Raw genomic sequence first — 12859 nt, forward strand, 5'->3', positions numbered from 1 at the left:
CCTATTTGAACTCTCCAGCCCTGGGTTTGAAACCACCATACTTCACGAGTCAGATCCATATTTTCTCACGTATGTTCTTTGGTCAGCATACTTTATCACAGCAAGGAGAACAGAAGCTAAGTGTGGTAGAGGACGAACTCTGCACTGGCTCTGCCTTTCACACCAACGGCACACATGTGTGCACATGTATTCTTGACATACACAGGCATGTACACACACCATTACAACCCCCCCCCCACTTCTGTAGGGCAGGACCAGCTGTAACAAAGTGCTGGTACAATGTAAACATTATGTATGGACTCATTACACAAAGCATGCACCAATCATGAATCTGCTGCCATTTCTCAGCAATGTAGGCACACAGTCAGTGTAGGCACACAGTCAGTGTAGGCACATAGTCAATGAGTGTAGGCACACAGTCAGTGTAGGCACATAGTCAATGAGTGTAGGCACATAGTCAGAGTGCAGGCACACAGTCAGTCTGTGTAAGCACGCAGTCCTTAATGCAATGTGGGAGGGAGGCGCACTGGAAGTGGGCGGATGGGACGGGACATGACTCCTGTCCACAGAGCCTTCCCCAGAGGCTCTGATGTATATTATTCTTTCTTGGTTATAGCATCTGTACTTTCCTGAAACAGGTAGCGCTTATTAGAAAACCAAGCCTCGCAGAATTTAGCTGAGGTTCCCTTGATTGAAAGAAAGCGTGTCGGTAGGTGAAGAAATCCTCCCAAGGTATGGAAAAGAATAACACATAGACATAATCCGAGGCAGTGCCTTTGGGCTGAGGAATGCCCGATTTCCAGGGCACGGTCACACGTTAACCCCCTGACAACATTTCCTGTCTTTGTTTTCCAGAAGCCCAAAGAGCTCGTAGTAAATGAGCCTCCTGAGAACACCCCTAGGAATCCACACTTGTTGGGGGAAGGCATTGCCAGACAGGTGGCCACAAGACAAAACCTAAGTAAAAAGGCACATCTAATTTTAGTCTGGGTAACCAGAGAGCATGCTATGTAAAGGAGAATACTGGGTGTGTGTGTGGGGGGGAGGCACCAGGGGTGTGGGGAGGAGGGGTGGAAGTTGGAAATGGGTGGGAATGGGGGGGTGAGAGGGTGGGGGAGTGGGTGGAGTTATTTTGTCTTCCCAATGGTCCTTTAGATTTCCCCTATCCCGTCTTCGTCCGGAATCGGGCTTCCAATTCACACAGTTTTAGTTAGGCGAGGGTTTTTGCAGGAGATGGCTCCTTACCTTTCGTAGTGTCTGCGAGTACAGGTGGCCGCACTGGTGCTTCCAGGGTTACCACCTAACTCGTCATAAATATGTTTCCACTGACGGCGGGCTGTTATCTGCAAAGACGGCAAGGAGAGATTCAATCTAGCATCGAGAGGGAACCACAGCACCAGGGTCATTGATTAGACGCAACATTCAGAAGAGAACAGACAGCTCTACAGGCTGCTCTGGACACCCAGAGACAGAGATTCGGGTGCGTTTTAAGAGGGGGAGGTAGTGGCTTGGTCTGACACAAGATCTCTTTACTTCACCATAAAACATGGCTTCCGACTTCTGATGCTGCATGCCACCCTTGGCTAACTTCATCTAAGGCACCACCTCCCCAGTTATTCGTACAGATATTTGTCCCCGAGGTCTGAACCACAAACCCTCCCCCCTCCTGCCACCCGCCCTGCTCCTTCTATATTATGTGACACAATACAAAATAAATTCACATTTCCACTGAACTGTATGCTAGTTCTCTGGTTTAAAAGCATCACAGTTGACACTGGCTGCCTGAAGCAGGAGACGGGTGGCCAGCCACCCTACTTAAAGAAAATATTTTTTTTTCCCCCTCAAACATATTTATGCATCTTCTGGTCCTTGGAACCATACAATGTGTTTCCTGCTTTAAAACAAAGCAAGACACTAATAAATCGACCGTATAGATTAAGGAAAGTGATAAAGGGTAGAAGAATTTACAGCCATCCTATCATCACTAAAACAAAGCCTGAGTTGGAGGTGTGCCTATCAAATCTGTTGGTTTCTATTCACATACAGCAGGGAAATGGGATATTAACTGAATCCCATGGAAATGCACCTATTCCCGAGGTGAAATGTTCAGCTGTGTATGTTATTGGGTTGGGTGCATAATATCCAAATTCAAGCAATATCCTGCCATGTACAACGTGGTCTCCTTTTCATTTTTATTCTTAAGTTTTACTGTTGTACATAGATTAGGATTTTGCAAAATGACAGATGCTAAGATCTGGCCATTGATTATCTGGGGCGTCGGGGGCTGGGGTGGTGGTGGTGGGAAATCACATAGCCCGCCCACCACACCTGAGCATGTCAGAGCACAGGACAAGTTCTCACGTCCGCGGACACATTTCTAAACTCTTTAGGGAGGATGCTATCTATGCTGTTCCAGGATGGGTAGAGGACAGGGTGTCGGCAAGTGGCCAGGGGGTGTTCAAGACAGTCAAGGGCTGAAATATACCACAGCGCTCACTGTCTGTCAGCCGAGTTCACAGGGCGCACAGGCATGAGTGGAGGGCAACGTAGGCTGTGTTATCAGTTCTGATCTAAGGAAGAGGAGACGGTGGCAAAAGGGCAACTTTGCCCTTTTTAGTAAAAGAAATCCTCTTTGGCCTTAAACCCTGCTGAAGGCCCAAGAAAGGCCTCCATGTCGCACATACCAGGTAGGACAACGCCATACAACCCTTATGTGTATTAAGACTCAAACGCCAGGGGCTGGAGAGATGGCTCAGCGGTTAAAAGCACTGACTGCTCTTCCAAAGATCCTGAGTTTAAATCCCAGCAACCACTTGGTGGCTCACAACCACCCGTAATGAGAGATGACGCCCTCTTCTGGTGTGTCTGAAGACAGCTACAGTGTACTTACATATAATAAATAAATAAATCTTAAAAAAAAAACCACAAAACTCAAACGCCTCTCATGACACTACAAACACAGTAATTATCATGTGTAATTGTAATCTTCATCCAGTTTGTAAATGATACTAACTGGAGTTGATCTACAATTAGGCCATCAATCAAAAAAAAAAAAAAAAAGGTACAGTTTCTTTCCTCAAAACACCTGATGTCTGATACCAAGGCCTCTTTAGGCATCTCCCAGCAGGGTCTTCATTTAGATAAGGGGGAGGGCACAAGGTGCACAGCAGGACTACAGGAACAGCTCATTCTAGCCCTGTCATCATTTCAGAAGCTGTTCGGGTCATTTGTGCAAACAGCACATTCCATTTTTCTACTACACAGCTCGTACTTCTGTTGCCTCTTGCCATCTCTCAGGAGACAGACATGTGCTGGGATCTCAATCATAGGTGAAGGGACCGAGACTCAGGAAGGACCCATCACTTGTCTAAGGACACACAGCATGGTAGGAGCAAACCCACATTCACACAGTTGCCTTCCGGTACCCAGAGCTGAGGTCTTTGGGTTATTATCAAAGCTACTTCCCATCAGATTGAGCTGAAAATACAGGCCATGCCTGGCACGAAGGCTTTTTTTTTTTTTCCTGAGTCCTTTGGGTAAGCAAGACTCCGAGGATAAAGCGAAAAATGCTTTCTGATGTGTCAGTCACTCATACTCTGAAGCTAAAGGATTCTTCCGTGTTGACCCTGTGGCTCTCTCGCTAGAGCAGAGGGGGCTCTGCTGTTCACTACAGAGTCCTTCTTCTTGGGTTGTATTTCCCTGTCACCCCTTCTAGGAACTCATGTAGGATGCTGGAGAGTCGAGACATGGCCTACACTTCATCTCATTTTAGGACAGAGTTGGGTACAGAGAGTGGTGGAGGTGGGAAGGTGGAGGAGGGCAGAGGGCAGAAGGAAGAAGGAAGATGAGTTTGAGAGAGATGCGTCTTTCAAGGTTCTTAGCTTAAAGGACAGAGTGGCTCCAGACAACTACAAAGGCTGAGCAGATGACACTCAGGTGCAAGAACCAATCGGGATACGTGTGACAAGCTCACTCTTAAGATCACTGAGAATCACTTCTTTCCTAACGTAGGTAAAAATCAAAGGGTCTCCAAAAACCACACCACGCCCATCAGATCCAGCATGCACATGCGCTCTTGGCCTTCAAGCGCACGTTTTTTTTTTTTCCAAGTGACCCTTAGAATCCAGGTGACATTTGTGAGGTGCGCCAAAATGAGTCGCCTACACTGCCTCTCCTATGAGAAAACAGGACTAAGGAGCAAACAGGAGACTACTCCCTCCATAGTTTCATTGATGAAACTATCCAGTTGCTTCGAGAGTATTTCGGGGATGTGGTGGTATGCAGAGATACAGCTCAGTCAGTAGGACACTTGCTTATAAATACGAGGATCCAAGTTCCATCTTCAGAACTTTCACACAAAAAGACCACAGGTTTATGCTTGGAACTCCAACACTAGAGACTTAGAGATGGGTGGCTATCTAAGGGTTCAGGAGCCAGCTAGTCTAACCTACTTGGTGATACCCAGGCCAATGAGAGGCCCTGTCTCCAAAACAAAACAACAATGAGCTCCGTCAGAACACTCAAGGACAAACAGCCAGACCTCTGGTCATGAATGTGGCCGTCACTCTCACTCAGAAGCTCTGATTCTGGCACAAGACCAGCAGAAGCAGACAAGATTGGCCAGCATCCCCACAGACGGCTCGCTGGACTCCGGGAGTTACGAGACCAAAATCTACCTCCAGCAAAACAAAGCAAACGAAAGCGAAATAAAACACAAAAACAGAAGACACGAAGTAGGGGGAGAGGCATGTTGGGGACACCTGTGGGAAGTAGGGAGTTAGGGGTGCCTGCAGGAAGTGGAAGTTGAAGTTTGGGGTGGATACATCATGACACAGCGTCTACATGTATGAGTCTGGGAGAAAGTAAATAAGTGGTATTTTCTTGGTAAAAAAAAAAGGTGCGGGGCACCTGAGGACACACATGCATGCACAGGCAATTTCAGGACAGCCACTTTAAAGCCTTAAAGCCTTTCATTTCTCTACTTTTTAGGTTACAAGGATAAAATCATGCTGGTTTCTTAGAGGGGGTTGGTCTAGTGAAGCAGATGGAACCAGCGGCTTTTGTGGACTTGAGTTTTTCCAGTGGCTTGAGAATGGGAAGTCATCACAAAGTCAAAAGATGCATGTGCTTGCGCCTAGCATGGCTCAGGCTGCCCGGGAACTAGAGTTTTGTCTGGACACCTTGAGGGCTGAATTCAAGGAAGATGACTTTTTTATTCCTGGTAGTACTCCAGGAACTGAAGCCGTTCAAAACTACAATGACATCATCTTTGGCCTGGACCATTCTGAAGTAAGCCAACCGCTTTGGATGTCCAGAATGCTAAGGATGGAGCCGGAGGATGTCTTGAAGTTGATGTCAGGGCCAGAGTCTGATGTCAGAGCATAATCCGGCAGGAAGCCGAGTGACTTCTCCCAGATGAATACATCATGGTGCTGCCTCATTGGTGGGGCTGGAAGGGGCTGGGGGGCACTATGCTGCTGGAGCACCACCTTCTGTGCTCTGATAAAGTTTCTCTCAGCGCCCATTCTACTAATAATCACTTTCTCTCAGAATACTGCACGGGGCTTTCCATCAGGTGGTCAGGGAAGTGAAATTATCTTAATGCACTATAGCTGACATGCCCCCTCACGCTTCAGAGACTCCCCCTGGCAGTAACGCCTTCCCCAGATGCACAGGAAGGATCCTAGCTCAGGGGCAATGCATTATCCTTCTCTGCCTCGGAAAGAAAAGACTAGGTAGAGGAATGTCTAGCTGGAAGTCCGCAAAGAGGGAGCCATTACCAGCAGCCAATCAAAAATACTCAAGATGCAGTGTTTTAGGAACTCAAATCTGTTAGATACATCTATGATCTCTAAACCTCAAAGCGGTGAGACACTTGCTGTCTTTCCATTAAAGGCAGCGGAGGCTGAGAGGATTGCGTAGTGGTCAGTCAACATTACAGACTTTAAAATGAAGCTTCTGCGTCTCTCTCTCTCGCTCTCTGTCTGTCTGTCTCTCCCTTTTACATTTAAATTGGAGGATCATGAAGAACCAAAATGAAACAATCCATAATCCACAATTCAAACCAGAAGGTTTGGAATAGTTTACGACCACAAACAAAAACAAGCCAATTAAGATGTTCTTGTTCATAGCCAGAGAGCTGGCTTTGGACAGACATACAGTAACACATTTACAAACTTGATGCTTGAGTTTTGGACTGGTCCTGAGTATTTATATTTTCTCTTTCTTTCTTTCTTTTTCTTTCTTTTTTTTTTTTGGTTTTTTGAGACAGGGTTTTTCTCTGTATAGTTCTGGCTGTCCTGGAACTCACTCTGTAGACCAGGCTGGCCTCGAACTCAGAAATCGGCCTGCCTCTGCCTCCCAAGTGCTGGGATTAAAGGCGTGCACCACCACCACCTGGCTATATTTTCTAAAATTTATATATCTAGTACTTACATTATCTATCCATTTAAACCTTTCTCCTAGATTCTTACATTTTTTTTTCCTCTCAAGAACAAGACATTATCTCAGGTTGTAACTAGTTGGTTACTAGGAAACATTAGTATTCTGGCAGGTGTACAGGGTAACAATTTGAAAGTGTTGGGGATGTAGCTCAGTGCTACGGTTACTATGAATTCACAAGCCATGATGCAAACAAACAAAAACAAACAAGCGAACAGCAATTCCCTTTCCTTAAGCAAACTAGCTTGAAGGACAAATTTCCCATCTTTGATATGTGATTTTGATAGAGGACATAATTGAAGACAAGTTCCATTTGGGACAATTCTACACCTGGTGTGCATGGGCTGAAAAGACAATGCCAACAAAAGCAAGGTGATTAGATTCTTTCCTCCCAGCATCACTGCTAATACGAAGAAAATATCCTGGATAGATGAGAAACTGGCAGGAATAGAAGGTACAAGAGACAGTAAAGTTGTGAGTGTCTTTCCCCTCTCACCTATACTACGACGGAGGCAATCTCTGCCTGTACTGGGGGTTTCCAGCAAGCAAGACTTTGAAGAATACCATGATGGGGAATGCCAGCGAGCTAAAGTCTGAACGATACAATGGGGATTACCAGCAAGCTAGAACTTGAAGAGTGCCATGATGGTCTTAGAAACGATGCCTTCGTGTCCTTGTTTGTATGACGAAGGTCATAAACAGAACAAGGATGCTTTTCCATGCAAAGGTCAAGTCGTGAAAAAAAAAAAATCATTACTCTGTCAAGGCGCTACCGTTCCCTGTACTCAACAAGGAAATAGCTCTAAGTGGCATCCAGACTTACAGGAACTTTTCACAGCCTGAAAAGAAAATACCAGAGACACTGTGCTGTTCTTGAGCCAAGAGAAACTGATATTCTAGGATGTTCTAGGCTTGAAAACTAAATCCTCGCTGAAAAAAATGTAAGATTTACCAGTCAAAATACTGCAGGGCAGAGCAGGGGGCGGGGGTGAGGGTGGGGGAGGGAAAGTAGTATATACTTAGCAGGACCAAAAGCTTAGATGTAGATAGTAGAAACATAGTTAGGTGCCGAAAGGGCCACAGGAAGCCGGAAGCAGGAAGCTAGGAAGAGAGGGACAGAGGGAGATTTCTCTAAAAATTCCATTTGTACGTAGATGAAGGGAGATCCTCATTGGGTCCTTCATATATCCCCCCACCCCCCAGAGGATGCATCTCTCACACACGCTACTTGGGCATAAGGATTTGAGCTGAAGGCAATTGAGAACAAACACAAGAAGAGTCCCCCCTCTTCCTTATCCATCTGTTATTGGTATGGATTGCCCATGGAAAAGGTACCTTTCATAGTTGAGAGAAGAGAAATTCATTCTTAAATGGGGTGACATCCTTGACACTCGCTCCCTTCCTATGAAACAATCCCTGAGCTCTGCATCCAACACCCATTCTCTCCTGGCCTCGTTTTCTTGCCTTTAGCTATCAAGAACTCTCTACTGAACTTCTTGTCCCAGACACTGGTCACAGTCTATGTTGCCCGACCTTGCTGTACTCAAGTTTATCCTACCTCCATGTTGGAATGTTCTCCCTAAGAAAGCCATGAGAGAACTTGTGTCTGGATCCAACCACTCACCTGCATCTGAAGGTCATCTCAGAGCATTTGAGCACCTGGTCTGCAGGTCACATCAGCAACTCTGAGCTTCAAAGACTCCTTCCCTCAATTCTACAGGGGAAAGCGCTTTGTGTCTACAGGGCAATGGTCTTTTAAAATTTTTTCACCCATAATTGAATGATGGATTCTCTCTAAAGTAAGTCCCTTAAAGATCAGGATGTCTGGCCTAGGTCTTTCCTTTCTTCCGTAGTGTCTAACATATATCTCATACGCATAGGATGGCCTGTAAATATATGGTCATGTAATCTGCTGATTTATGGTCATGTATTCACTCAACAAAAGAATCAATTCTGGGCAGTGGTGGGTCATGCCTTTAATCCCAGCACTTGGGAGGCAGAGGCAGGTGGACTTCTGAGTTCGAGGCTAGCCTGGTCTACAGAGTGAGATCCAGAACAGCCAGGGCTACGCAGAGAAACCCTGTCTCGAAAAACCAAAAAAAAAAAAAAAAATCAATTCCATTAGTCCAAAAGTGCTGCAAATGTGCTCCCAAATTTATCAGAAGTTTCTTCTATTTGACCCACACTAACTTGGTGTCTTGTAAAGGCACAGATATGAAAGTAGGAAACACTGATTCTGTGAAACCTGCTGGACTCTTCCTATCAGCTCATGGGTGAAGCTCTGAAGTTTGAAAAGGACATTTCATAATGCTGTGCAAACATCGTGTAACCAACCGTGGCCACAGTTCACCCAAGTCCAGCCTCATACTCTCCACTTTTTAAGATCAGCTGAAGCGGCTAACTGTTGAGCCCAGGAGACTAAGTTTCCATCTTTTCACACAGAGGAGACCTATAATTAGCTCAAGATTTTGCAGAACCATAAGCTGTCACTGTGGCAGGGAGTCCATATTCTAATCCATCAACAGATTTAGCCAAGTTAAAAAAAAATTATTTATTTTTGTACAGGGTACTTTTATAAATAAAGTTGCATCCATGAAATGAATATTTTACATGTGTTCATGTGCTAGGTTTCTTTATAGACACAAATGCTCTCATATATTAAGCAGTTTATAAGTTCACATATGCACACCAAACACTTTTTTAGTCAGAATTCCTAGTAAATATCTCAATGGTAAATATCACATTATCTGACTCAAATAGCACTTTCTATGGGTTCCTGTGCCCTGATTCCTACATTAAAACAGTCTATTAGTTTCTGGAACAATATATGTTATATGGCAAGGACCATTGGTTTTGGGGGGGATTGGGGTAAAATAAATATAATTTTCCTGACTTTGTGTCTGTTGCTTTCATTACTTCTTAAAGGAAGAAAAGAAATAATTTCCCACTCAATTGCCAGAGGAACTATACAACTTAATCTGATTATTGTGTGGGAGAGAAAAACATTCCCAGTGACGCCATCTTCCTATGTCAATTAATTTTATTACAGATGTCGTCTCTCTGTGCTACGTTAATGCCGCTCTTCCTCCCCCCCCACCCCCGTACTTCAAGATCTTAATCTCCGTTTGTCCCTCTGATATTTTATTGGCTCAGAAATACACGCTATAAAAATCCATGGCCATCAAATTTTCCCGTGGGCTAAAAATAACTCACTCCTGTCAGTTAGAATTAGCTGATAAAGAATGTCAGAGCCTGTTCTGAATAAATTTGATAACTTCCTGTTTATGTAGCAGTGACCCTTGTCTAATAAAGATTCTTTGCCCTAGAATGAGAAGAGGCTGTGCTCTATTCTACTCCTTAACAGCCAATCCTGATGACTTCTGAAAGCCTTTAATACATTTCCCATATTAGACATGGACAGATGTCAGGTAGGTTGCCAAGGGAGATTTCTTTTATGCAATCTTGGCTTGTCCGACAATCATAGACCTTTCTCAACATGGGAAAAAATTACACACCCAACTAATCTCCCTGACAGGGGAGAGTTACATATGTTTTCCACTTGTAGTGTTTTACGACAAGTTTACAGTTTTGCCAAACCTGGAACTAATTGGGACCATTTCCAAAACTGCCCCAATAAACCCCCCAAAGTGTAAGAGCCATTGGGAAAGGCAGCCAGTAATGGCGTGCTTGCATTTCAGTTTCCCTCCATTTTGGCCAGAGACAGAGGAGATAGGGGGTAGGGTGGAGGGAGTCAGATTGTGAAATTATTTCATTTAAGTTGCTTAAACACTTACTGTTTCATATCCTCCCAGTTTTTGAGCAGCTTGAAACATAGTCCAAAGGTTAACTGTTAGAGGGACAATAAGTATTTAGATAAGCATTGCATTAACACACTTCCGAGAAATGTCATTTCAAACATTTTGTTTTGTTTTTCAATGAGAAAGAGAAAGAAAAAAAATAACAAAAAAAAAACCCCAATCACCTCTATCAACAAGAATAACAACAACAACAACAACAAAAACCCAATCATCTGCACCCCAGAGAGCTAAAGTTCTAGGAAATAATTCACTCGAGGAGAGTTCAACATTAGAGGATCGACTATGTTTAACCCTTAAAAAGTATTTCTTGAGAGATGGTCGCCACACTACAGCATCTGTTGGACTTTAAGGACAAATAGCATAGTCTTGTCTGTCTTTTCATCTGCCAAGGAAGAGAAGATGTTGGAAGGACCTTGGGGAATGTGTGGGAATTCAGAACAGGGGTGTGGGTCTTGCTCAGTTCTCCAAAAGAAGGCCTTGATGGGATGGCCACGCCTCCTCCAGATAAGATTTCTCTTGATCCGTAACTTTAATATATTAATATTACCTTCTTAGACTGTTTGATAACGAGGCCATATTAAAGGATCCTGGCTATATTTTTGCCAACATGTGGCTGGCACCTGAGTGTAGAAACCAGGCAGGTCACATGCCAGGCCTGAGTCACACAGTAAGGAGAGATAGTCGTTCACAGAGAAATGGAGTCATGAGTCCACTTAGTTCTCTAACTGGGCCTGAGATTGCTGTGTGATGTTAGGAAACATTGTAACTTTCAAAAAACAAAAAAACAAAAAAATCCCGAGTGTAGGTAGGGTTTGCCTGGTTATACTGCCAAACAAGCTTGGTTCAAACTAGTATTGAGATATTTTGAGTTGTTCATTTTGTACTAGATACCTTGGAATGTGAGAATATTGGACTTCAAGTAATCCTCTGGTGAGGGAAATGAACCAAACCGGGAATTAAACTGTCAAAAGGCTCTTTGACACAACATGCTTGGGAAGCCATAGTGAACCTTGTACTGTTTCAAGGCTAAAAGAGCCCTGCGTTGGCCTTGCTCTCTTCTGAAACGCTGATAACGGGACAGAGAGCTCTTCACAGAACATTGATTTTACTTCTATTTCGAGCAGCCAGTTTTCAGGCAAACATTGTAATCATGTGCCGTTATATAAGTTTATAATGGCTGTGAGTGATCTCTTGTAATCAGTGCCAACTGCTATTAGCTATGTAAATTGTTATATAAAACATACAGGTTTGACTCTCTTCATCAGAATGACACATGGCTTTAATCTAGGAAGATGCATTTGGAGAAAATACTATTTCAAGCCGGAGGGGCCCATGGCTTTGTGCACCAGTAAATCCAGACAGAGCAAAATAAACAGTTGGCTGTGAACTCGGAGGGCAAGAGCTGGGTTCTCTTTTTTTTGTTTTCAATGAAATTCTGCTCAAGCTATGAGTTTCCTTGTCTATACATGGAGACACCTAGATGCACGGCCAGCTCAAAGTTGCTCCAAACTGGGATTTCCCTTCAAGTTTTTATTTCATATTTGCCCTAATTTCAGACTTAAAAAAAAAACCCAAAAAACCAAAAAAACAATAGGTTTAAGACTAAAGGGATTTTTCCCCCCCTTTATGGCTGTTTGGTCCACTTTTAAACTTCTTCCTTTTAGAAGCTGTCTCTGAACAGGCAACATCTGTGCCTGATAAGGCAACATCATCATCATTATCTCATAAGAAAGGAGTTGCAGACACTCCAGATTGACAAAACAGAAAAGCGAAAAGCTTTCAGCACGTCTATTTCCAGTCACCGTCCTCGGACTCCTGCCTATAAATATCTCTGCAATTGTCCCAGAAGGCAACAATGCAGCGGAAAGAGGCAGGGAGAAAATTCTTGGCTTGGACAATTTGTGGATCTACTATAAACAGAAAACACCCTGCCTAGATTAGGGTTTCAACATAATCACTAGTAGAACAGAAAAAAAAAAAAAACCCAATATTTTTTCACTCCCCCCCCCACGACCCCCCACCCGACGCCTTGCAATTTCAAAGAATCTGAGTAATTTTCATATTTCAGAAACAAAAACAAGTGTACTTACTCTGTTTGAAACCCAAGTAGGGAATTCGCTCAATGGGCGTTTTTCTTTCTTTCATGTATTTATACAGGGCCACTAAGAAGGCTTGTTCATCTGCCCTGCACTCTTCGCCAATGGACAGCTTTGGCTTTTCTTCATTTGAGGTTTTTTTACAGTTATTGTGGTTATTCTTCGGCTTGGTCAAGGCTGACCTGGCCTCCCCTTTCACCTGGAAAAAAATAATAATAACAGTATATCAAATCAAGCCCAGCCTCGGACGGCTTGCAAAGACATATCTAAGTGACACTTTCTGCGGAAGACAGCCTTGAGTACCAATGTTTCTAGACAATGCGAACAAAGCTCTATAATGGGGCACACAGTGGGCTTTTGTGCTCGGTGGACTGGATGGCAAGTACTCAAATCTAGCCAGGGTGTGACCTGAATGTCAATAAAACTTTATTGACAAACGGGTGTCCAGAGAGCCACAGTTGCGACAGTGTCCTTTTTTATCCTTTACAGTACAATCGTGTCAAA

The 12859-nt window shown here is 43.9% G+C and overlaps 1 protein-coding gene across 2 annotated transcripts in view; it reads right to left on the bottom strand.

Moving 5' to 3' along the window:
- Arid5b (AT-rich interaction domain 5B) overlaps positions 1-12859 on the bottom strand; it is a 188559-nt gene that overhangs the window by 26716 nt on the left and 148984 nt on the right. For both annotated transcript variants that reach the window (XM_031346803.1, XM_031346804.1), the window contains 3 exons: positions 12350-12554; positions 10236-10288; positions 1246-1343 (listed from right to left, as the gene is read on the bottom strand). In XM_031346803.1, coding sequence (XP_031202663.1) covers positions 1246-1343; positions 10236-10288; positions 12350-12554 — 356 coding nt within the window. The remainder of the gene's footprint in view (positions 1-1245; positions 1344-10235; positions 10289-12349; positions 12555-12859) is intronic.

The sequence above is a fragment of the Mastomys coucha genome, unplaced genomic scaffold, assembly GCF_008632895.1.
Source record: "Mastomys coucha isolate ucsf_1 unplaced genomic scaffold, UCSF_Mcou_1 pScaffold3, whole genome shotgun sequence".
Classification (NCBI taxonomy): domain Eukaryota; kingdom Metazoa; phylum Chordata; class Mammalia; order Rodentia; family Muridae; genus Mastomys; species Mastomys coucha.